Raw genomic sequence first — 24,846 nt, forward strand, 5'->3', positions numbered from 1 at the left:
TTGGGGGTGGGAGGGAAGCACTTAAAAGGAAAGAAATGTCTTCTCCCTAATGAAAAAGAATTATAAATTATTTGTGCTTTGAAAAAATAAAATCTTCTTTCCATCTTCACACTAAAAAAAAAGAAGGGAAGAGAACAATGGTGGGAGGGAGACTGGAACTACTGAAGAATGGTGTTAATATTTCATTTTCAAAAGCAAACTGGAAGACTTACCACCTTTAGATGGGTCTGAGCCCTCAGGCTTTTGTCAATCTATCATTAGGCAACAATGTGAAAACTATTTGCAGGGAAAGATTTTGCAGTATTTCTAATATATTTCTAAGACACCTATGCTTCATTCTTCTCTCTGTTCTGTTCTTTAGTCACAAGGAATAATATTTTTCCCCAAGGAAAACCCAGAAAGTCTTAATATGAATTTATTATACTGCTGAAGCAGAAATAATTTTTGTAACTTTAAGGGTACAAGGATGATCCAGACAGTCAATCATGAATCCAAACGATTTCAAGTAAGCTTGTATAGACACTTATTTTTATACACCTTAGCCTTCTACTCATCTGAAACCCTACCTTGAAAGGCTTCAACAATTTAAAGATTAAATCATAAGTTATTAAGCCATTAATTTAACGATTTAAGCCTCTAAAATCAGCACATATTACCTTCCCCCCTCAAGTCAATTTGCAAGAGATTGAAATAATAAAAATGATAATATCTCACACTTGCAAAGCAGCTTTGATGTGCAGGAGCCTAAAATACTTCAAAAAAAACTTTATAGAAAAAAACAGGACCATCCACCCACATCTCAGAGTACATGTGAGGTAGAAGCTGGCAGCTGGTGGAAAGCAGTGGAGTAATTTACCATATGCACAGAAGACGACTATTTTGAACAAGTATAAGGAATAGATGAAGTTAAGAAAATACAAATAGAATCACCTGTTCAATTAAATGCTAAGTTCAATGGCCACCAATTCCAAGGGCTATTTAAATTTTCAATGAAAGTGGTTTAAGGGTTCCCTTTAAAGGGAAAAAGACCAAATAATAAAGAAAAGCAACCCCTACCTACATTAGGGAGGTTACTGGTCCTAGTGATTCTGTCCAGATTTTCCTGGGAAGGATAGACACTATGGGTCTCACCTCAGTCACAGAATAAAGAGACTATGATATTTAAGTTCTTGTATCTGGCAACATTTCCCTCGCTTTCACACTCAACTTCAAAGACCTTACGCAGAATATTTACCTTGCCGTTTTGGTGTGCAGGCCTGGAATCCTGTTCCAAGCTCCGCCTCCTCTATCCATTTCAAGCAACCTACACAAATGATTTTCTGCTACCTGCACAAACATGAGACTAACATCTCAAACTTATATTTTTTTGGAGTCTGCTTTTGAAAGAATGTATTTTCCTCTTCAATCTCTTCCCTAAAGAAAAACTAAGGTAATTCTATCCTACATCTTTATAAAGTGAGGGCCTAAGAACAAGGTAAAAGAACATCTGAGCTGTCTTTACTAGGCAGCAATCCCATTCTCAAGATTCTTTCCCCTCATTCTGATTTTCTCACATCTCTTTAACTTACAGTAAGTTCTTATCTATAAAAGATCAAGCATGAAAAAAAGGATTTAAGTAAAATAAATACTTCAACTAAATATATAAAAAATAATCTTTCTTCACTGTCTGGGAGTATGCAAAATCAGAATATCAATGAAAATCAAGTGAGGTGAAACAGCCATTAAGAGTGTTCAGCATTGATTTTTGTTGGTTTTTTTTCTGTTTTTAATGAGCAACCACCTACTATCCTAAATGCCTTACATGGTACTTGCTTGAATGTAAGAGTGATGAACCAGATGATCTTAGAGTTCTTTCAGTGCTAGGATTCTATTCTACGTTGTTCTAACTTTCACCAGTGGTTCAAAGCAGCCGTATTAAGGTGACAAATGGCACTTGGAGAAAGGTAAAAAGACAAGGACCGCAGTAAGTCTGCCAAGCAGACCGATTACTATCTAATATACCACCATCTTTCTGTAGGGGTTTTGAGAATATCTTTCCAATGATACACCTCTGTTCTTTCCCAAACTATACAGTCAATTTAATTGACTCTAGTCTGACTTTATACATTGACGAAAGAACTTAAAAAATCCTAAATGAATTTGCTCCACTCTACTCAAACACTCTTAACTGTGATCTTTCAATCAAGTCAGTACAAACTTAAGAAATGAAAATTAATCATAATACACACTAAACAAAGCATAATTTGGAAGATAAGGATACTCTAATAAAAATGCATTTCAAACTTAAATACTATGTCTAAAACAGTTGCTGTTTCCCACCAAATTCTGCTGATAATTTAATTCTACTTGAGAAGAACATAACTGCCATGGCATATATATATACACACACAAGGATAGATATGTATGTACATGTGTACATACACATGCATACGCGCGTGCACACACATCTAAGAGATAGGAAATTAAAATGAAAGTAAAAATCTTGATACCTTCTTCATGGCCTGACACTTGGCTGTCTCAGAAAAGCCAATCATCTTATCAGGAGAACAGATCTTGATGAAGGGGAAGTTGGATTCCTCTGCAATCTTTGCAGCCAAAGCAGTCTTCCCACTGTGAGGAGGACCTGCATAACAATACGAGCAAGTCAGGGGAAAAAAGCCAACCTAAGCAAAGAGGAATAAAACAAGTTTAAACTTTTATCCACAATGTACTGAGGCCTCAACTAGCTGCTCATTAACATTTCCTGACACAATTTCATGGCAGACATGTTTTCTCTTATTTATTAGCAACTAAATTTAATGAACTGATTAGCACTTCTCAAAAGTATGTTGAAACATATTCCTTCTTTCTTTCTCACATAACCTTAACCTTTCAAACTTCTGGCTAAATATACAAAATGCAAGGGTTTTGCTTCTTTAAAAAAAAAAAAGAGAATGCATTCAAATGCATATTAGTAACTATGTTATTAGTTCTATCAAATCATTTGTCTGACAAAAAATTACAATCTTCTTAGGAGGTGATATTAGGGGCAGGGAAAACTGCCTTATTAGAAGCAAATGTGACTTAAAGAGCTAGGAAACTAAAGACTCAGGTCTTCTCATGAAGGCAACCAAAGTTACAAACTTACTTATATTTAGACATCTCCTCCTTCCCTTCTGTGTAATAAAAGATGTGCCCCTCTTCTAACCGTAAACTGACCAATCATTCTTTCCCATCTTCTCAGGAACCTGATATTATTATTCTTATTTTTTAATTTTTTTTTTATACAGCAGGTTCTTATTAGTTATCCATTTTATACATATTAGTGTGTATACATGTCAATCCCAATCTCCCAATTTATCACACACACACACACACCCACTTTCCCCCCTTGGTGTCCATACATTTGTTCTCTACATCTGTGAGGAACCTGACATTATTGATTGTACCCTCTCCCCCATATGTTCCACCCCACCCTCTTCCCTGGAGCCTTACCAACCGTATAAACATGCTCTAGTCTACTGACAGTTTAATAAACAAAACAAAAAAACCCTCTTTCTTGACTTCACTACTCTCAACACTACTCTGCCTTCTCCCTTCGAAATGGAACCTCCCTAAATAATCATCTACGCCAGCTGCCTTCACTCTTCACCTTCCATCCATCCTCAAACAAACGCTATGGCTTCCATTGCCATTACACGGGACAGGCTCCCATCAGGGTCACCAATGACCTCCACGTCACCAAATCCAACACTTTATCTGTTGGCCTCTCAGGAATATTTGATACAACTGATAACTCTCCTCTTTATTTATTTTTCTTTTTTTTTAAATAATTAATTTTTATTGGAGTATAGCTGCTTTACAATGTTGTGTTAGTTTCTACTGTACAGCAAAGTGAATCAGCTATACCTCTCTTCTTTCCTTAAATACTTTTGTTGGCTTCTGTGACAGCACATTCTCTTTTTCCCCCCTCTTACCTCTCTGGTTATTCTTGCTCAATCTCCTTTGTCAACTCTTCCTGCTCTACTTAGTCCTTCAATGTTGACACACCTCAGAGATTAGTCCTAGGCCCCCCATCTCTTCTCAACCTACCCTTTCTGTAAGTGACTTCATCCACTCCCATGGATTCAACAACAGTCTACATACTGACAACTCATGAATGTATACTGCCAGCGAGACCTCTCTTCTAAGCACTAGACCCACACATATCCAGTGGGCTACTAAACATTTCCCATTCAATTATCCTATAGGAACCATGAACTTAATGTGTCCAAAACTGAACTCGTGATCTTTCCTTCTGAAATGTACTTCTCCACTAGCGTTCCCAGTCTTAGTAAACAATAGCATTTACCAGCCGTGAATACCAGAAACCTGGGGATCATGTTTGATCTCTCCCCATTTTCAATCTAGTTACTATTTCTAAGCTTCAGCTTCCTCATCTACAAAATAGGGATAACAGCAGCATCTGCCCTCACAGGACTGAAGTGGGGTTTAAATGAGAAAGTATGTGTAAAGTGCTAGTAGACTGACTGGCAAATAGTTAAGAGTTCAAAGAATGTTAGCTTAATTACGCTTAATAATTAATCATTATTATAATTATCATAAAGTCTCTTTTATTCTCCATCCTAAATATTTCTCAAAATGGTCTACATAACTCCATCTCTCCTACCACTACAGTACTTCAAACCATAAACAGCTCTCATTAAAACTAATGCAACTGCTTCTCACTATTGGTCTTTCCTGTGTATTTTCGCCACTCTAATCCGTTCTCTATCACAAAGCAGTCATGGTATTTTGAAAATATGAATCTGATCATGTCACTTCACTGCTTAAAATCCTACAAACGGCTCCCCACTGCCCCCTGGATAGAGTCTAAATCGTTAACATGGTCTACAAGGCTTTGCATGAACTGGCTCCTGTCTACTTCTTCAGTCTCATGTCTTAGCCAATCTCCCTTTCTGTTTCAGTCTCCTTCCAGCCCAGGGCTTTTTCACACGCTGGTCCCTCTGTTTAGAACATCTTCCACAGTTACTATGCCTGCCCAGCTTCTCCTCATCCTTTAGGTCTTGGCTTAATGTGCTTCTCCCAGGGAGCCCGCACCCTTAGCCCTCCGGAAGGGGCTGGATTCCCCTGTCATGTGGACTCACTGAACTTTTCTGTTGTTCTACTAATTATAACTATAAAAAATAATTGGTAGAATGTCCTTCCTTTTTTGTCTACTTGGTAAAATCCTAACTGATCCTTCAAAGTCTAAATTGAACACTTTCTTTGACCACCCCTGGGCAAAATGACTTGCATTCACATACCCTTACACACATACATGGTAGTTAGGTATTTGTTTACATGGCTTTTTTCATGACCAGACTCAACTCTGTGAATGTCTTTGTGTCTCCAGCAACCAGTTCAATGCCTAAGACATAGTAAATACTCAGTGAATATTTTTTTAATTGAATTGAATGTTATGTGGTATCATAGAGTCTATTAAGTAACACAGAAATTTAGATACAATCTTATAAGAAAACTAGTTGCTATCATTCATTAGTAACATTCTAACCCAAGAAGATTTAAATTCGTGCACAATATCGGAACACAGAATGGACTGCCACTTTCAGATCATGAACAGGTTTAGAACTGAAAATAATTCATTTTTCTGGAATGTGCTAAATGGTTTTGTAAAAGTGCTTCTTTTTCTTTTTTCAGCTTTTGATGCCATCGCATCATTTTTTCTCACCTTCCAGAAGGACGCTAACCAATGGTGTGCGGTCACTGTTTTTAGTCTGTTGGACCAGCAGCTCCCCATCTTCTAGAACTCGAGTAACTGGATCACCCCATTTGATGATACCATTCATAATGTAACTTGCATAATCCTCTTGGTTTGTGCCAAATGCCTATGAAGGAAAAGGATAGTTTAAAGCATTTTCAGCGTCAGTATTAAAAATTAAATATTTAAAGGTATAAAGGATGAGTAATAATTCCTACATGCTAGGGCTACAGCAATATCCCATATTAATATAAAAAGCCTGAAAAGCAAAAAAAAAAAAAAATCTTTTATAATTTCTCATTTAACTTTTTACCCAATTGGGGCAAATACTGCTTCATGTGACTTAATGGAATAAAAAATATATTCTAGGTGCAGATTCTGTGAGGGCTCAAGCCCTCGCAATCCCTGAGAAAGGGTACGTTCCAACGTGCTTGTTTCTGTAAGGAGTACATGGGTTGTGGCCTTCTGTCAAGAGCAAAGAGAAAGACAGCATATGGATTTAGAAATTAGAAACAGTTGGCTCAGCACACAAAGATACTATCCTAACACTGACTGTAGGTGTCAGATATTAAAATGGAAATATGAAATGGTAATGAGGAGATCTTGTCCACATACGCTTGGTGGTAGGTGATATAAGTCGAAACGCACCAAAAGGTAAGTGTGTGTGTAAATGTAAGATTTAGAACGAGCTAGAAATGAGCAGAGGTAATGAAGATTGAAGGATTAGGGAAAGGAAAGAAAAGCAATTGCTATATATAATCATTTCATTTGTACTATATATTGGGGCATAAATCACATCCTTTTTCATTTTCAACTTCTAATCTCAAATTGTAACTCCCATCAAACCAGCTACCAAAAGTAGTTAAAAACTTTAGTACTTATTTACTTAATTGAATAGCATTTCCACAAGGTTAACAGGAGAAGAAATGAGTAGGAAAATATAACCCAATGTAATATAAAGCTCATATAGCTTGATAATTTCTAATTTAAAAATTATCACAACCCTCAAGTCAAGTTTTCACTCCCCAATGTATGGAATAACTTTAACAGTTCTTTAGAACTTGCACCTCACAGAAAGTCATCCTTTGTAATACTGTTTATAAACAGTATACAGTGGTCTCATCACTCTATTACTTTGCCACCAAATCATTTTTCAGACCACTCTTTGGTCCTTGCATACACTAGTGCTTTGATTCCTGAGTACAGAGTAAAGTTCTTATTCCCTGGTCTGAATATGGTAAATGCAGTGGCTGTGTAAAAAGTTATAAGGGAAGAGCCTAATAAATACTGGTTGGAAGGCTGTGTAGGAAATATGGAGATTGGCTGGCTTTTGTCTAACAGCGCTGAGATACATGAACCAGAAAACAGTGACCCTCCCAAGCTATATAATATGTATGAGTCATCCTTACTTATCCTGTCATTTCAGTTTTTCTTTTCTCCCCCAGACCCTTGGAATAAATAAAAGTTACTGCTTATTTAACTAAGTTATCTTAGTTGCCCTTTCCTTGTAGCCAAATTATCTGTCTTGAAAAAATTTTAAGACAGATCAGTTAGGCTGGGCTCTAATATTTCTGGTAACTATTATGAATAATAACAGCAAAAGATTAAACCATTTCCACTGCTGAGTAACTTTTGAAAGTAGTTATTTTATATTTAAAAGTCAGAATAGTCATAAAAGAGCAGACAGGGGGCTTCCCTGGTGGCACAGTGGTTAAGAATCCGCCTGCCAATGCAGGGGACACGGGTTTGAGCCCTGGTCCGGGAAGATCCCACATGCCGCAGAGCAACTAAATCCGTGCGCCACAACTACTGAGCCTGCGCTCTAGAGACTGTGTGCCGCAACTACTGAAGCCAGTGAGCCACAACTACTGAGCCCGCGAGCCACAACTACTGAAGCCCGCGTGCCTAGAGCCCGTGCTCTGCAACAAGAGAAGTCACCACAATGAGAAGCCCACACACCACAACAAAGAGTAGCCCCCGCTCGCCACAACTAGAGAAAGCCCACGCGCAGCAACAAAGACCCAACGCGGCCAAAAATAAATAAATAAATAAATAAATAAATAATTTTTTTTAAAAAGCAGATAGGGCTAAAACAAGTTGATTTTTGTCTTTAAAGGAGATACTTGCAACAAATAATTATTGTCAAGGATATATAAAGAACTTACACAGATCAAATAAAAATAAACAATACAACAGAAAAATAGGCAAAAAACATGAATGGCATCTCACAGAAGATACTCATATGGCCAATAAACATATGGAGAAATACTTCATAGGTAATCAGTGAAATGAAAATCAAGACCAAAACACGATCCCATTTTACATCCAACTGAATGGCAAAAAATAAGTGACAATACCAAGTGTTGTAGAGGATGTAGAGAACAGGATCTCTTTTACATTACTGGGGGAAGTGTTTATTGGTTCAACCACTGAAAAAAACAGCTTGAAAGTCTTAGTTTGAAGTTGTACATTCATATACCCAACAACTCAGCAATTTTATTCCTAAACATATATCTAGGAGAAACTCATTCAAGAATGCTTTAGCAGCAGTTGTTTGTAATAACAAAAAACTGGTAACGTTCCAACTGTCCATTGACAGGAAAACAGACAAATTGTGTTAGTCACACAATGGAATGCTATTCAGCAATGAAAATAAATGAGGCATAGCACAATCATATAGATGACTTGATAATAAAATATGTAATAAAGTAGCAAGTCTCAAAAAAATTAATACATACCATATTTTATTTTACACACTGTAGACTAATGACAGTATGTCATGAATTAAAGATTAAGGTTAATCCAATTCTGTGCACCCAAGGTCCACTGAAGAAAGAAAAACAACATACGCACCTTTTTAAGGTTCTACAATTTGTTTTTGTATTAATATAGGACTCCAAATAATGGTTACTCAAACATGAGTGGTTGTTTTATAGGAAAATAGGTTAATGACCTTATAATGTATTCTAAAACTCCAACTATGACTATTGAGTTTTGAGTATATTTTAAGAAAATTGACACCTTTTTAAAAAAGGGCACTGAAAATGGTTAAAAGTTTTAGAAACTATAGCAGTTAGAGGAACTGGAGGTATTGAGCAAGAAAAAGGGATGCCTTGGAGGAGGGTGGGGAAAGGGAGAGAGAAAGGAGATGAGAATTAATTTTAAACATAATAACTAACATATGAAGGATGGATGAATTAGGATGAATTTAGGTTTCCATAGCTTCAGATTATATAAGAACCAATGAGAAAACTATTTCTAGTTCAAAACAGTTTAAGAACTAATAATTAGAAAGTCTCAAAATTGAATGGTCTGCCTTACAAGATGGTGAGCTCCCTATCATGAGAAATAGTTCAGTAAGTCTTGGTTAATTACCCAGCCATCAGAGTTACTGAACAGATGTTTCTTATATTGGACAGTTCCAGTACTGAGATTTTATGATATTTTTAAAACTACATGTGATATAACCTTCCAAAATATTGGGTAAAATGGCACTTATTTTTCCCCTGAATTATTATTATTATTTTTGGCTTATACATCACTCAGTATTCATACTCACTGGTTTGATATCATTCTCCAAAGAAGCAAGGAAGTCTCCTCTTGTCACCTGCAGGCTCTCTGCTTTCTCCATGTCCACTTCCACTTTAGTACTGGCCTAATTAGAAATGAAAACAAAACGTTAAGGACTTCCAAGATTTAAGAATATTTTCAGCCTAAGAATATAACACCTGAGGATATAAAAGGCATACTTCCACAGACAAAAAAAATCTCTCTCAAATTCACAAACATACACACACACATACATACATACCTACATATACATATATTATGCCTTTTGCCTGAACAACTCCACTTCTAGGTGTTTATCTCATGAATATACTCACAAATGTGCACAAAGTTATATGTACCAGGATATCTACTAGAGTAATTTGTAATAGCCGAAGACTGGAAGCAAATTAAATGTCTATGAAGAGGGTACCAGTCAAGTAAATTATCACATATCTTTACCAAAGAACACTGGATAGCATTTTTTTTTGTTTTTTTTTTTTTCAAAATAAGGCACAAGGAGAAACTATATAGAAAGGGTCTCTAGGAACAGTGGTTTTCATTCTCGGCTGCCTATCAGAATAACGCCTAGAGTCTTTAAAGATAGACACACACACACACACACACACACACACCTACATACTTTTATAGATGCCCAGCCCCACCCTGCAGGATTTTGATTTAACAGGTCCAGCAGAGGGTCCAGGCATTTACATTTTTATAAAGTGCACAGGTGGTTCTGATGCTCAACCAGGTTTGTGAACCATTATTCTAGGAGACCAAGGACCTACAACTTTGATTTTTACTCATACTCTGTGCTTGAGAATCTATGTGCCAGCTCCAAATATTCTGCTTACTGCACCTGGAGCTACCACTTAGAAGAGACATCTGGAGAAGCATCAAGGCCTTTATCAGCACTTGGAGCTGCCTGGACCTGACGAGTGATTGAGATACCAACACACTTTTTAACGTGACTGGGCTCACTCCCAATAGCACAAGGCAAGTGAGTCTAATTTTTAAAATGGTACTATGGGCTTTAAAAAAACATATCTTCAAAAAAATCTGACTATAAAACCAAAGTATGTTAAGCAGTATCAACCTTCCAAAGGTTATTATAAAATATGAGTCATGTTCCTTTAGGAATGGACTGCTGAGACAAATAAAATGACAAACATTTTGTAAAACTCAGCCTTATGGGACAAAAAGAACTCTGTCAGAAAACTAGATCAAGATGGCAAACAGAACACTTTTGTCTCCCTTCCTGCCCCAAATCCCATGAAATGACAGAAAGTGAGAGAGAATGGTTAAAAAGCATGGAACATGTATTTGGAAGTTTTAACACTGATCTAAGAGGAGTTTCAGAAGGAGAGAAGAGAAAGAATGATAGAGAAAAAACAATAAAAGACAGAAGAAAAAATATTTCTCTGGCTGAAGAAAGGTGTATATTTGCAGTTTAAAGGTTTTAATGAGTGATCAGGGTAAATGAAAAGAAACCCACATCTGTCTAGACACAGTGTTGTAAACTATCAGAACACCAAAGGTGAAGAGAAATTTCTAGAACCTTTTTGAGAGACAAAAACAGGTCACCTGTAAAAGGAACCAGAATAAACACTAGAAACTAGAAGACAATGTAATCATGTCTTCAAAAATCCATCTGGCTATCTATCTATCCTAGAAAATGATTCTCGTATGTACGTAGGGAGGCACAGGCAAGCATTTTCATAACAGTTATGAAATACTATTATGATTTCCTTTTAGAGTGAAACTGAATTCAAATGACAGAAACATACAGCAATATGAAGGGAAAATCTTGTCTATCTTTCAGCATTTGCTGAAAAATATGACAGATTTCAGGACTGGAGCTGGTGTGAACCTTGCATTTTTACTACTAAGAAAGGACTCACCCAATGAATTAAAGTGAATTAAGATGGCTGGGGGGGGGGGGCTTCCCTGGTGGCTCAGTGGTTGAGAGTCCGCCTGCCAATGCAGGGAACACGGGTTCGTGCCCAGGTCCGGGAAGATCCCACATGACGCGGAGCGGCTGGGCCCGTGAGCCATGGCTGCTGGGCCTGCGCGTCCGGAGCCTGTGTTCCGCAACGGGAGAGGCCACAACAGTGAGAGGCCCGCATACCGCAAAAAAAAAAAAAAAGATGGCTGGGGGACAGTTATTTTAGAACAAGTTGTTTTTAGATACTCCAGGAATTTCAGAAGTCACCTAATTGTAAGTAATCAATACTACAATGATAAACCTTTCATACCTATTCATTAAAATAAGTTTTCTAAGGACTTCTCTTGGCTAACTTTTACTATTTTGTCAAAATTGCACAATGTTATTTAAAAAAATCTAAAATTCTGAATTTTTACTCATTCAGAAAACCTTTTCTTATTTGTCTGAATTAGTGTGTTTTTTTTCTGCATTGTATTTATAACAGCTAATCAATATGGAAGGGGCAACATCTTTCAGCTTATACCTGCAGAAACTAATAAACTTGTATTTCAACACTAGCAAATATCCAGTGGTCACACTTAAATTTCATAACCTTTTAAATCCGACCTTTCAAAGTTCTTATCATTCCTCTTAAATTAAGGGTAGAATGACCTTAATCATTCAAAATTCTACAGAAAATAAAAAAGAATTTTATTGAAATTCTGCAAACATAAATCAGCTTTGATTCAGTTCTAAAGTGTGTGTGTGTGTGTGTGTGTGTGTGTGTCCTCAATTTATTTCCTTACAACAGATTAGAGCAGAAGAAATTTGTGTTATCTTCTCTACCTGAAGCAGAAATTCCTTTCAAGCTAAAAACAACCAAATGTCACATGAATTTTAGTTGACCACAAACATGGATTCAAGCACAAATGACATGCACATCAGGTGTTCATGACTGGATTTTCCACTTGCTTCAAAAAACCTGAAAGAACTGTTTAACAGGGAAGACTTGTTTAGTTTATTCCACCTGACTTTGTTTAAACCTAATTCTTTTGAAAAGGAAGCAAAATAACACTAATAATGGCTTTTTATTTTTGGCCACGCCAGTCGGCTTGCGGGATCCTTAGTTCCCCAACCAAGGATTGAACCCAGGTCCTGGCAGTGAGAGCACCGAGTCCTAACCACAGGACTGCCAGGGAATTCCCAATAATGGCTTTTTATAACACAAAGAAAGAACATCATAATAAACAGATGAATGTTGTGTATAAGTTCTACACCAACTGTAAGTCATAAGTTTCAAATTAAATACTCATCAATCACTACTAATAAAGCTATAAATATGTACAGAAATGAGAATACTAAAACTGTGTGCCTTTTGTCCAACTGAGGAAGAGTCTTGTTGGGAAAACAATGTTTAAAGACCTGGACAGTGCAGACATTTTTAAATGCAGAAAAGAAAGTAAGTGTTAGTACTATTTCTTTTTTGGTAGTGAGGTTAGTGTCTTAGGTATCTCTCCCTTCCCCGAAGTACCTGTGAAGTCCCTTGCATTAGATAGTCGACAGATACCCAAAAAAACCAAAAGCTGTTTGGTACTAAAGGTGTTGATCACAAGCCTATATGCATCATCTGAAGTTTAAATTAAAGATAATTCAACCATATGGAAAAAGTGAGGGAAATAATGCCCACTATTTGCACTACTTCTTACTTGCAAATCTAAAAGGATAACATATTCTGTACAGTGGTGGTGAGCATTTTAGCTTTAAATCAGAAATATTATAACTGCAAATAGTCAACAAAAATCAGAAACTCAGATATGGAAAAGGATGTATACAGTATCCTCTCAAATCAGCCAACAATAACAAAAATGGAAGTAAACATTTATATAGTTTATAAGGCACTTCCACAAACAGTATTTGATTTCATTTTCACAAAAACTTGATGAAATAGGTAGTTATTTCCCCTTGACAAATCAGAAACAAAAAAAGTGGGAAGAACTGTAACACATAACCACACCTTCTGACTACAAAACTTGTGATTTTTCCACCGTTTCTCATTGCCTCGTGTGTAAATAAATCCAATACATGCTTAAAGAAAGTATGTTTCTTGACAATGGCTTAGAGACACTTTGGGATAAGATTATTTTGATAAAAATGACAAATGACTAAATAAGATAAAAATTCAGTGGCTAATGCATATGAAAAATCTGATACCTAATAAACTATAGCTATTGTGGATTATAGTATCAAGAAGCACTGATGTGGTCTGAGGTGAAAGATCGGTATGGTGGGGAGCAATTTTCACATCATTTATACAATTTTTCTTGAAGTCACCATCACTTTTTCTAAGACATTTCTTATGGCAAGGAGAAAGAATGGATGAATGAAATGAATGGATCCATTCTATAAAGGACCCAATACTATATTTCCCACACTATCCAGTCCTTTGGCATTCTCAATTTTGTTTTGTTTTGTTTTAATGCAGTAGTACTAGTATCCTCCTCCCCACTGGGTCTCCAGTATTTTAAAGCGGTTTACCATCTTGTCTAAAGTGGCCTCTTCCATTATGGCATTCTTGAGCTAGAACAAAGTCAGTTCTATTATGTAGGGGAATTATGGCTTATAGATAGAGTTTGATTCAGAATACATATTTACTAATTTAAAAAATATTTACTAAACAGCTACCATATTCTCAGTATTAAGACCTATATGAAATACTGTGGGAGATTCAGAAATGAATAAGATATGGACTTAAGGTCTACAACAGGGGTTGACAAACTTTTTCCATAAAGGGCCAGATAGTAAATATTTTAGGCTTTGTGGGCTATGCAGTCTCTTTTGCAAATACTCAACTCTGCCATTGTAGCATGAAAGCAGCCACAGACAATACATAAATGAACAGGGGTGGCTGTGTTCCAAAAAAACTTTATTTATAAAAACTGGTGGTTGGCTGGATACGGCCCATGGGCCACAATTTACCAACCCTTGGTTTAAAACCATTGCCAGGGTATACCCGAATAAAACATACTCGACCTGACTGTTCAGGCTTTTACTATTTCCTGCATGAATTGTTATACAAGTTCCCCTCTCTTGTCTTATGTCACCAACTTCACTCCCCTAAATACTCCACTCGACACAGCTGCCAGAGTGAGCTTATGTTTTAACACTATGTCACTGCTATTCTTAAAACTCTTCAATGGCTTAGCACTACTCACAGAAAAGAAGTCCATACTTCTTAGCACAGTATAAAAGGCTCTTTGTGCTCCATCCCCTGCTTTAGCCTCCTGACTTATCCCCCACGTCTCTCTCTACCTCCCCTTCCCTACCTTTTATGCTGCAGCAATACTGAATTACTCTAACACACCATGCTGTTTGTGTGTCTCTGTTCCTTTGCATATTTGTTCTTTCTACCTAAAATGCCTGACTCCATCAGGAAACATATCCACCCAGAAATTCCTCTGTGAAGGCTCCTCTCACCCGACAAGCTGACCACACCTGACACCTTTTCACTTCCTTACCCCGTATGTACTTTCTATTACTGCATGTGGAGGATTAGACTGTGAGCTGCTCAAGGGTAGGCAATTGGAGCATTAACCCTTAGTACAGTGTCTGGCACACACTAGGCTAGATAAATCCACTGATCGAAAGTCAACAGAAGGTATTGTAAATGATGCATTACTATTTCTTTTTCTTTTTTGGCTGTACTGTGTGGCTTGCGGGATCTTAGTTTCCCCACCAGCGATTGAACCTGGGTCACCGCAGTGAAACCACCAAGTCCTAACTACTGGACCGCCAGGGAATTTCCGATACACTACTAGTTCAAGAAGGAACAGAACACACCATTCTTGAAAGGGAGAATGAGAAAAAGTTTGAAGAAAGTGGTGGTACATGAGCCAGGTATTGAAAAGATAAGTAAACATAGAGGGTAAAGGTTCTCAGTGAAGAAAAAAAAAAGAAAAAAAAAGAGGTAACAGCAGACAAGTAGAAAAATACATTAATATCTGATGACTGGTAAATATTCAATATTTTAGTTTGGCTAAAGTGTATGGAGGGCTTCCCTGGTGGTGCAGTGGTTGAGAGTTCACCTGCCAATGCAGGGGACACGGGTTCGAGCCCTGGTCTGGGAAGATCCCACATGCTGCGGAGCGGCTAAGCCCGTGCGCCACAACTACTGAAGCCCATGAGCCTAGAGCCCGTGCTCCGCAACAAGAGAGCCCACCGTAATGAGAAGCCTGCGCACCGCAACAGAGAGTCCCTGCTCACTGCAACTAGAGAAAGCCCGTGTGCAGCAATGAAGACTCAACGCAGCCAAAAATAAAATAAATAAATTTATAAAGTGTATGGAGAATAACTGGGAACACATCAGGAAAGGCCAGTTTAGGGTCATATCTAAGAGGACCTTAAAGACCAGACTAAGACTTCTGTACTTTGTTCTGTAGATCACGGTGAGTCACTGAAAGTTTCTGAAGAATAGAATGGTGTGAAACAGGAAGGTTAATCAAACAGAAGACAGGTGGTGGCAATGAGAACTGAAAGATACTGCCAAGATAGAACTGACAAAATTTGGCAAATAACTTGATGTAGGACACAATAGAGTGGTAGAAATCAAAGATAATCTTGGAGTTTTAAGCTTGGCAAACTGGGATAAACAGGGAAGTAGGAGCAGGAAGGAAAGTAGTAAAAAAAAAAACAACAACAATAAAAAAGTGTATTTGGTTTTGGAATATTAAATTTGAGACCTGATAACACATCCAGGTAGAGGTATTTGGTATAAATCTGAAAGTGGGAGAAAGATACTTTCAAGAGATGAGACATAAATCTGGGAGTCATCTAACTACAGGTGATAAGTAAAACCTGAAGAGAAGCGATGGTAAAGGATCAAATGCACTTTATCAAATTTTATTTACCAAAATGAAAGTATCCTTTGTATGTATTTCTACCAAAGTATCAATAACATTATTGTATTAATTTGCAAACATATCCATTTCCCTGACTCTCTACTCCTGTGGGAAAAGGTCGTGCTTTATTATCTTTGTGTCTCCCGCTTAATACCTTGAAAATAGCAGGTATTCAATATATTTACTTAATGAAGCAGCCCCCGTAATTCTAGCATGTAGAAAATCCAACTTCCTATGTCATGTTACAAGTCAACACAGCATAAATTTTTTAAAAATTCTTCAAAATTTTCATCTTCACGTGTCTGTATCAAATGGTGGCAACCTAAGGTAAATGGGTCAGTGGTTACCATGGGGCAGATGCTACCATTATCTTTTTTCCAACTACTCAGAAGATTTAGCAGTTGACAATTAATTCCTATACCTTTTACCATGTCTATTCTCCATCAAAAGTCAGTATTACCCTAGTCCTTAGTATGCTTGAAAGGAAAGAGAAAGAATACTGGCATGGTATTTACAGGGCTGCAGACTAATATGGTAGTTGATTTTACTGACCTTTATGTGTCTGTTCATAGCAGTGGACTGCGCTGCTCGCACCAGACCCTCGAGCTCAGCACCGCTGAAGTTCTTAGTCTCTACGGCCAGTTCTTTTATGTCTACATCAGCAGAGAGCAACTGATGCCCTCTCATCCTTGCTGTGTGGATGTGAAGGATCTGAAGTCGGCCTTTCTCATCTGGTAAGCCTGATAAAATTGAAAATAAAATAGACATTATTATAATCTTAATGTTTTTCTTATAGGTACTCAAGCGTGTAAATACCTGCTTCTGATACACAACTTTTCTAACAAATGTTAAGTTATATGACTTTGCTCCTGCTAATGAACTCTAATTACACTCCCCTCCCCCAATCAGTGACAGATCTATTTACCTATCTCCATTTTAACTTCCAGTCTTCCAGGTCGAAGGAGAGCCTCATCTATGAGATCTGGTCTGTTGGTCATTCCTGAGCACAGTTGTTAAAACAAAACAACACACAAATTATCAGAATTCAAAAATAAGATAAAATGTCCCTTCAGTATGTGTAAGAATAGCAATTTCCCTGACAAGCTAAGAGGACATTTTATAAAAGTCAAATAGAAAAGCAGTCATTTTCAAAAATATCATTTGTTCTCGACCTAATGAAAATACCTGGGGACTTTGCCTTAGTATTTCACTACTGTACAGGCCAGTGGAATATAAATGTGATGAAAGCTTCAAATATTTAAAAAGAAAATTTTAGGTGGGTAAGTAAACTGTCAAAGTGAGAGAGGGGCAATGTGAACATGATCTGTCTGTCCCCAACATCCCTTCTCTTCTTTGTAGGCCAATGGTTTTCAACCTTCAAAATCGGCAGAATTTTTGTTTTGTTTTGTTTTCAAAGTCATCTTAAGAAGAACTTCAGTACATAAAGCAGTTAAAAAGATAAGTTATAATACGGATGCATGATCTGAAGCTCAAACCCTGGCCGCACAGACCCTGAAGTACCTCTGAGGACTCCTGGAGGCCTATAGGACCCAGTTTGAAAACCACTGCATTACATTGTGCAGCTTTTTTCACCTGTTACCTATAAGTTTAAAGCCATGAGTTGGGACTTCCCTGGTGGTCCAGTGGTTAAGAATCCGCCTTCCAATGCAGGGGATGTGGGTTTGATCCCTGGTCGGGGAACTAAGATCCCATATGCCACAGGGCAACTAAGCCCACATGCCACAACTAAAGAGAAGCCCATGTGCCGCAACGAAGAGCTCGCGTGCCGCAACGAAAGATCCCATGTGCCACGACTAAGACCCGACGCAGCCAAAAATAATAAAAAATAAATTTAAAAAAAAAATTAAGGATTTTTATTTAAAAAAAAAAAGCCATGAGTCACTAAAACCCATTTTTCATTTGTCCTATTAAGGCTAGACATTAAAATAGTAAATTCTTCAATATCACTTGATTCTAATTTGGAAACACTGGCAAAATAGTATAATTACAAGCTACACAAATCTGAATTCAGAACCTATGTATCTAATGTTTTTGAAATCACAGTACTTTTTTTTTTAAACCAAGCAAACATACCAATGACTAAGATGTTGTTTAGTTGCTCTACCCCATCAATTTTGGACAGCAACTGGTTGACGACAGTGTCATGAACTCCTGTGCTACCAGCCATGCTCCCTCTCTGTTTGCAGATGGCATCAATTTCATCAAAGATGATGATGTGCAAACCACTGTTAGCACCAAGCTAGTAAAAGAAATTACATTAAAGGTCATAATTTGAATATATTATTAAACAAACTAATCAAAAAAGCAAAACAAAGCTTTCTCGCCTTTTGACTAATAAATGTAGCCAGTATAATCATGATTGCTGCCCTCTCAAAGGTGTTGGAACTACAGTCTCAGCTCAGAATTCTGCAAAGTGAAAAGGCATTCCAGAATCTCATATTTAATAGACATAAAATGAAAACACACATTATATACTGATGAAAGTGAACAGTCCATCATAACTAACTATTCATTCACACACATTTCTTATCTCACTCTTTGAAAGAAGAACTGTCAAGCATTTCTTAAGTCAATGAATGGCAGCTCCCTCCCATTTTCCCTGAGTTTTGGTGAGAGGATAGTCCCCAAAGCAGTAAGTTTAATATTTGTCATACTATATAGCTGAAGAGTAACTCCACACAGACGTGGACTGGGAATTGGGCCAAATGGGAGAAGATACTGAACTTGATTCATATTCAGTTATATCATATGAAAACAGATTGCTTCTTCTGAACAGTAAAGTGAGAACAAAGTTTATAAAAAGAACATGGTCAAGCAGGTGCTGTTTCTTCTACATAGTGATTTCTGTTTTACTTTGTCAGATATAGAGTTATCATTAAAAGAAATCAGTTTATATATTTTGAACTTTTAATAGATGCAAATACTTTTAAATGCCGATAATTCACTAGGTTAAGTTAACATGGACCTTCTAGCAATTTATATTTAAGTAATTAAGTCTCTTGTTAGGAACCAAAGGGGGAAGTGCATTGCAGAGAGTTTTTTGTTTTTGTTTTTTTAACAAAAACAATTAGGGATTAGCAAAACAAAACAGGTGAAAATGAACATAACCTAAAAATGACAACATACGGATGGTATAAATGATGGGCATAATGAGATTCAAGATTAGATATGGTTGGTATTCACTAAAACTCTGGCAAGGATATCATTTTTTTTAAAATAGACTTAAAAATTTTATTATGAAAGTATTAGATGTTAACTGAGAAAAAGTTATAAAACAAATAGAAATAAGTTAAAAATAAACTATATTATATTGCTTAAACATAAATGCTGTTAATACAGATTTATTTCTGTTTTAATTTTATTTTAATTAAAAATTGGAAACTCACTGCATCTTGCATTCTCTTGAACATTAACTGCTTTTAAAAAACAATTTAAAATTGTTATTTTGGGTTTAATTGCAAAATACATGATCACTATAGAAAACTTGGAAAAAATACCAAAAGATGTAAAGAAATCTCAATCATCCAAAATTCAACTAGCTAGAAATAACTGATATTATTAATTTGGTACTACATAAAAAGTTTATATCTCTTTTTTTCAGCCCAGATATTATCTTAAGCCTTTTCCCATGTCTATAAATACAGCTATGCATTATGATTTTTAATGGCTCCATAATATTTCAAATGATTGGTTTCACAATTTAATTCCCCTACTCCACATTCTTTACTGTCACATATTTAATAATTTCTAAGTTTTTAGTATCAAGAAGTTGTTGCAATGAACATTTTTATACTTAAATCTTTGACAATATGTACAATTATTTCACGAAGGCAACTTGTTATGTTAAAAGGTGTTTTGAGTATTTTAATGCTCTTGAAATAGGCTTTCAAATATTTTTCTAGAGAGGTTTTTATCATTTTGTAACAATCCTACCACCATATATGACAGTGACTATCTTGGTATATCCTCGAAAGTAATGAATACTAGAAATTTTTAAAAGTAGTTATCAACTTGATGGATGAATAATGGTATTTTTCAATCATTTTTAATTGGCATTTGTCTAATTCTTGACAAGGCTAGCTCTTTTTAAAATTATTATTTTTTTTACCATTGATAATTTTTCTCTTATTATTTGTTCATGTCCTCTGTACATTTTTCTGTTGGGATTTAATAATTTTTATTGATTTATAAAAATTATTTATATATTAAGGGTATTATTATATTTGCTATAAATGTTTTATCCCAGTTTTCTATTTGTCTTTTAATTTTACTTATGGTATATTTTTGATAAATGGAAGGGTTTTAAAAAATGTATTTTTACTATTTAAACAGCCAATATTATCAATTTTTGTTTTTATGATGTTTTCCATTACTTTTATCCTTAAAATCCTCTCCCATTACAGACACTGGTAGTCACCTACGTTTTCTTCTCTTGTAAATTTTAACTTTACATGTAATTCTTTAGTCTATCTGGAATTTTATTTTTATATATGGTACAAGTGAAGTAAGAATCCAAGTAATTCTTCAAAGAGTTAACTAACTGATCCAATATTGTTGACCAAATAACCTTTTCTTCATCGATTGAGATGTCATTTCTATCAGGCTTTATATTTTTATATATGCTAGACTATTTCCAGCCTATACTATGGACTATAGCAGTAGTTTGGGCAAGCTCTTACCCTCCACACATTCTTCTTTTTTATAACTGTCTTGGCTACTTTCAACCACATTTACTTCCTGATGATTATTAGAATCATTCTACTAGAGCAAAAATAACTTTCTCCAATGAAAAACAAACAAAAAAAGTAAAAAATAAACAAAAAAGCCAAGCTTTGATTGGAATTAGATTCAATCTCTAAATTAGTTTAGGAAGTACTAATATCTTTGTAGCATATTCAGTTCTTAAGAATATGTCTCACCAATTATTCAAGTCTTTTACATCTCCCAATAAAGTTTTGTACTTTTTGTCATATTAATTCATCCATAACATTCCTAACTATTTATGTTTTTTGGTTGCAGTTGTGCATGGGATTTTTACATTATATTTCAAAAACAGTATATATGAAAAAACATTAATTTTTGTATATTTATTTTATATCTGGCTACTTAACTTTCTTCTAACATCTAAGTTTTTTTAGTTGATTCTTTTGAATTTTCTAAGTAGACAATCATATTACCTACAAATACAACTTTGTGTCCTCCTAAATCACAGGTATACTTGTTTTGGGGTATGAGAAATTATTCCTGAACAAAGACATGTAGAAGGAGAAAGAGAGGGCCTAACAGATAAGAATTTAGAAGCATGCAGGGCCACTTGAGCAAATGGCTAAGAGGCAATCCAGGCCCTATAAAAGGGATAATAAAATTTACCTAACGTGAGAAACAAAAGTTATAGTACTATCACAACAGGGAGCAGGCCTTTCTATTGAAAGTCTCTCTCTCTCTCTCACACACACACACACACACACACACACACACACACACACACAAACACCCACACTTGCAAAAGCAGAATGCTCTTTATGTAAGATGATTTTAATCCTGACTTTAGGATGAAAATGGAGAAATACGTAGTTGGAAGGTCAGTGAGAAACAATGGTATGTAAATGAGGTAAACAGAATCTGTAAAAGAGTTTTGGTGATGGGAGTAGTGATGACTAAAAAGCAAAGTCCTAGGTTTGGTTACTGCCTGCAAGTAGAAGGGGAAGTAACAGCAAAGGTAAGAAATTATCTTGTAGTTATGATAAGAAAGCTTTAGAAGGGAAAGATGGAAGGGAAAAAATTTTTTTTTAAAGTTTCTACCATAAGACGATTCAAGAATTAACAGGACATCTAATTAGAAATGTCCTCCAGAGAATAAGATATAAACTGAACAAAACAGGTGAGAAAGATAGATCTGAAAGTCATCTACAAATGGTAAAGACGAGTATAGTAGCGAACTAGATTCTGTAAGAAGAAGAATCCTATAATTAAGCTGGAGGCATATAAAAGCAAGACAGATTCTGGGCTACAATACCAGAAGATGACTCTAATAAAGGAAACCCAAAGGAAAAACGATCAAGCAAACATGACAAAGATAAAGGATGAAATGTTACATCAGAAGTAGGAAGAAAAACAGTTCTAAAAATGACCTGAAGGAAATTGGATTGGATCTAAAACACATCTGAACATATATTTTAAAAAAGAAAAAACAGATAAAACACTGTATGATCAAGCAATTCCACTCCTTGGTTTATAGCAGCTCTACTCATAACTGCCGCAAACTAGAACCAACCCAAATGCACTCTAGTGGGTGAGTGAATAACCAAACTATGGTACATCCGTAAGATGGAATACTACTCAACAGTAAAAATGGATGTTTGATACATGCGACAACTTGTTTGAATCTCCAAGGCAATATGATGAGTGAAAGAAGCCAGTCTCAAAAAGAAGAAACCAGTCATAGTTACCTACTATGATCCCATTTATATGACACTCGAAAAGACAAAAGTATAGGGATGGAAAACAGATCAGTAGTTACCAAGAGTTATTAGCAAAGGGATAGCATGAGGGAATTTTGGGGGGTGATGTAAATGTTCTGCATGTAGATTTTGGTGGTGGTTACATGAAACTATACACATGTTCAAATCTATAAAACGGTACACCAGAAAAGTTAGTTCTACTTCATAATAATAAACAAAAAACAGATACAGTATCTTATAACACATTCTATTATTCATTATTTGGAGTATTATTCATTCTTTAATGCATTCTTATGCAAGATGATACCTCATGTGTTCATCAAGGTTTCCAAAATTTAACTAAGTTTCATTATATTTTTTCCTCAACATAACTTACAAATTGTTCTCTTTCACAATTGTTTTAAAACTAAAATATGGAAGAATTAACTTTATTTCTCAATTATTGTCATATTTATTGAACAGATGTCTGATGATAAGTGATAGCTTGTTGCTTAAAAAAATTTCAACACCAAAAACTATTCACCTTTCCATCTACAGAGAAGACAGAGAATGAAGAATTGGAACTACAACCTTAGCTTTGCCAAACACGTCTATATAGTAGAGCATTAATGCTTGCTGTCTTCAAAGAAAAACTAGGACACTCCTGTTTGTGACTAAAAAGCTGTGAGATTCTACATTATTTTTAGAAAACATTTTTGTTCAAAGTTGTCTGTCAATACAGCATAAAACAAAAAGCTGTTATAATGTATGAATTTTGCTATCAATGTGCCTTATGTTACCACTGGAATCATGACTTCCTTCTCAGTCCAACCTCAAAAATTATCCATGTGGAAGGGAAGCCAGAGACAATAAGGACACTGTGCTTGATTTAATGATCACAGGAGCAATCTTCCCTAAACATAATTCAGTACAATTCTGACCTTTTCAGAACCTTGCTAATCTTATGACTTGTCATCAGGTCCCTTCCGCCAACCTACTGAGTACGATAACATCAATTTCTACAGGTGTGTTACTTAAATAAAGGCAAGTTCTTAGTGCAATAAATTAGGAATCAGGTAAGGAAGATGTCAAGATTAATATCCACAGATTAATATAGCTGAATTATCAATAAACCCTTTACCAAAGAGTTTAAAGTTCCACAATGCAATTCTCTTCAACTCACTGACTTCTAGCTCTGTTCTTACCATTTGCAAAGTCTTCCCCCATAGAAACAGAGCTGATGCTGTTGAGCCCCTGGCAACAGCCTTGGAAAATGGCTGTTCTATATTTAGCTAGTTTGACCTATATGCAAGTGTTCATCTTTGTCAGCCTGGACTGTCCAGAATCACAGAGGTGATGCTTTTCTTTATTATGTAACACATATATACTCTCCATGGGGTCATTAACCGAATATACCAAGCCTTTCTGGATGTACGGATTGAGAAAAGTATATCAGAAAAAGCTGGCTATGATTAATATCTACCTAGAAATTCTTTGTCAACTCAGTTTTATTATGACATTAATAGTGTCATGCTTAAACTGTCTGCAAGTTGAAAAACAGCACCAAAGATACCTCTGCAGCCATGTGGAAATTATCACAACAGATTTTATGAAATGCTTCTCACCTGCACCTAATGTTTAATCCTCAGTATACCATTAGGGTCCACTTGAAAAACAACTTCAGTTTTTAATTTTCATTGTTAAGCAGTTTTAACTATTTATAAAGATTGACATCTCATGACTACGTTTTTTCTAGAAGTATCCCACAGGAACAAAACGGAAAATATATGTTTTTAAAAAGAGAAAAAAACCTCATTCTATCTTGCAATTACTGTATGGGTCCACTGGATCTTTTTATAAATCTAAGATATATTACGGTATTTCAAAATTCTACAAATTATGTCATCATTACTCATCAATTATTCCTAACTGTACTGAAAAAGATTAAAATAATAAGAAAATAAATGGATGGAATTGCTCTGAAGAATGATGCAATAGTGAAATAAATATCACGATGACATCAACTTTCAGCTTTTTCACTGTGTTGCCCAAAGTATTGCATCTTCTCTCAAGAAGGTATAAAAGAAGTCTAGACACCATCCACCATCTTTGTTGCCTGATTTTAGCTTTAACTGAACACAGTTGAGAATTCAGATTTTTGTTTGTTTTTGTTCCTTGGCCCTCCTTGGCAAAGAAAAGAAAATCAACAGAGGAAAATATTTCATAATTATTAGATGAATCCAAAGATGAACGCAAAGAGTGAGATAGCACCTGAGA

The 24,846-nt window shown here is 35.8% G+C and overlaps 1 protein-coding gene across 2 annotated transcripts in view; it reads right to left on the bottom strand.

The window, feature by feature from the left end:
- NSF (N-ethylmaleimide sensitive factor, vesicle fusing ATPase) overlaps positions 1 to 24,846 on the bottom strand; it is a 132,161-nt gene that overhangs the window by 40,597 nt on the left and 66,718 nt on the right. For both annotated transcript variants that reach the window (XM_028498343.2, XM_028498345.1), the window contains exons 9-14: positions 18,203 to 18,368; positions 17,034 to 17,108; positions 16,661 to 16,848; positions 9,300 to 9,395; positions 5,711 to 5,867; positions 2,490 to 2,623 (exon numbers count right to left, since the gene is read on the bottom strand). In XM_028498343.2, the coding sequence (XP_028354144.1) occupies positions 2,490 to 2,623; positions 5,711 to 5,867; positions 9,300 to 9,395; positions 16,661 to 16,848; positions 17,034 to 17,108; positions 18,203 to 18,368 (816 nt within the window). The remainder of the gene's footprint in view (positions 1 to 2,489; positions 2,624 to 5,710; positions 5,868 to 9,299; positions 9,396 to 16,660; positions 16,849 to 17,033; positions 17,109 to 18,202; positions 18,369 to 24,846) is intronic.

The sequence above is a fragment of the Physeter macrocephalus genome, chromosome 14, assembly GCF_002837175.3.
Source record: "Physeter macrocephalus isolate SW-GA chromosome 14, ASM283717v5, whole genome shotgun sequence".
In the NCBI taxonomy this organism is placed as follows: Eukaryota; Metazoa; Chordata; class Mammalia; order Artiodactyla; family Physeteridae; genus Physeter; species Physeter macrocephalus.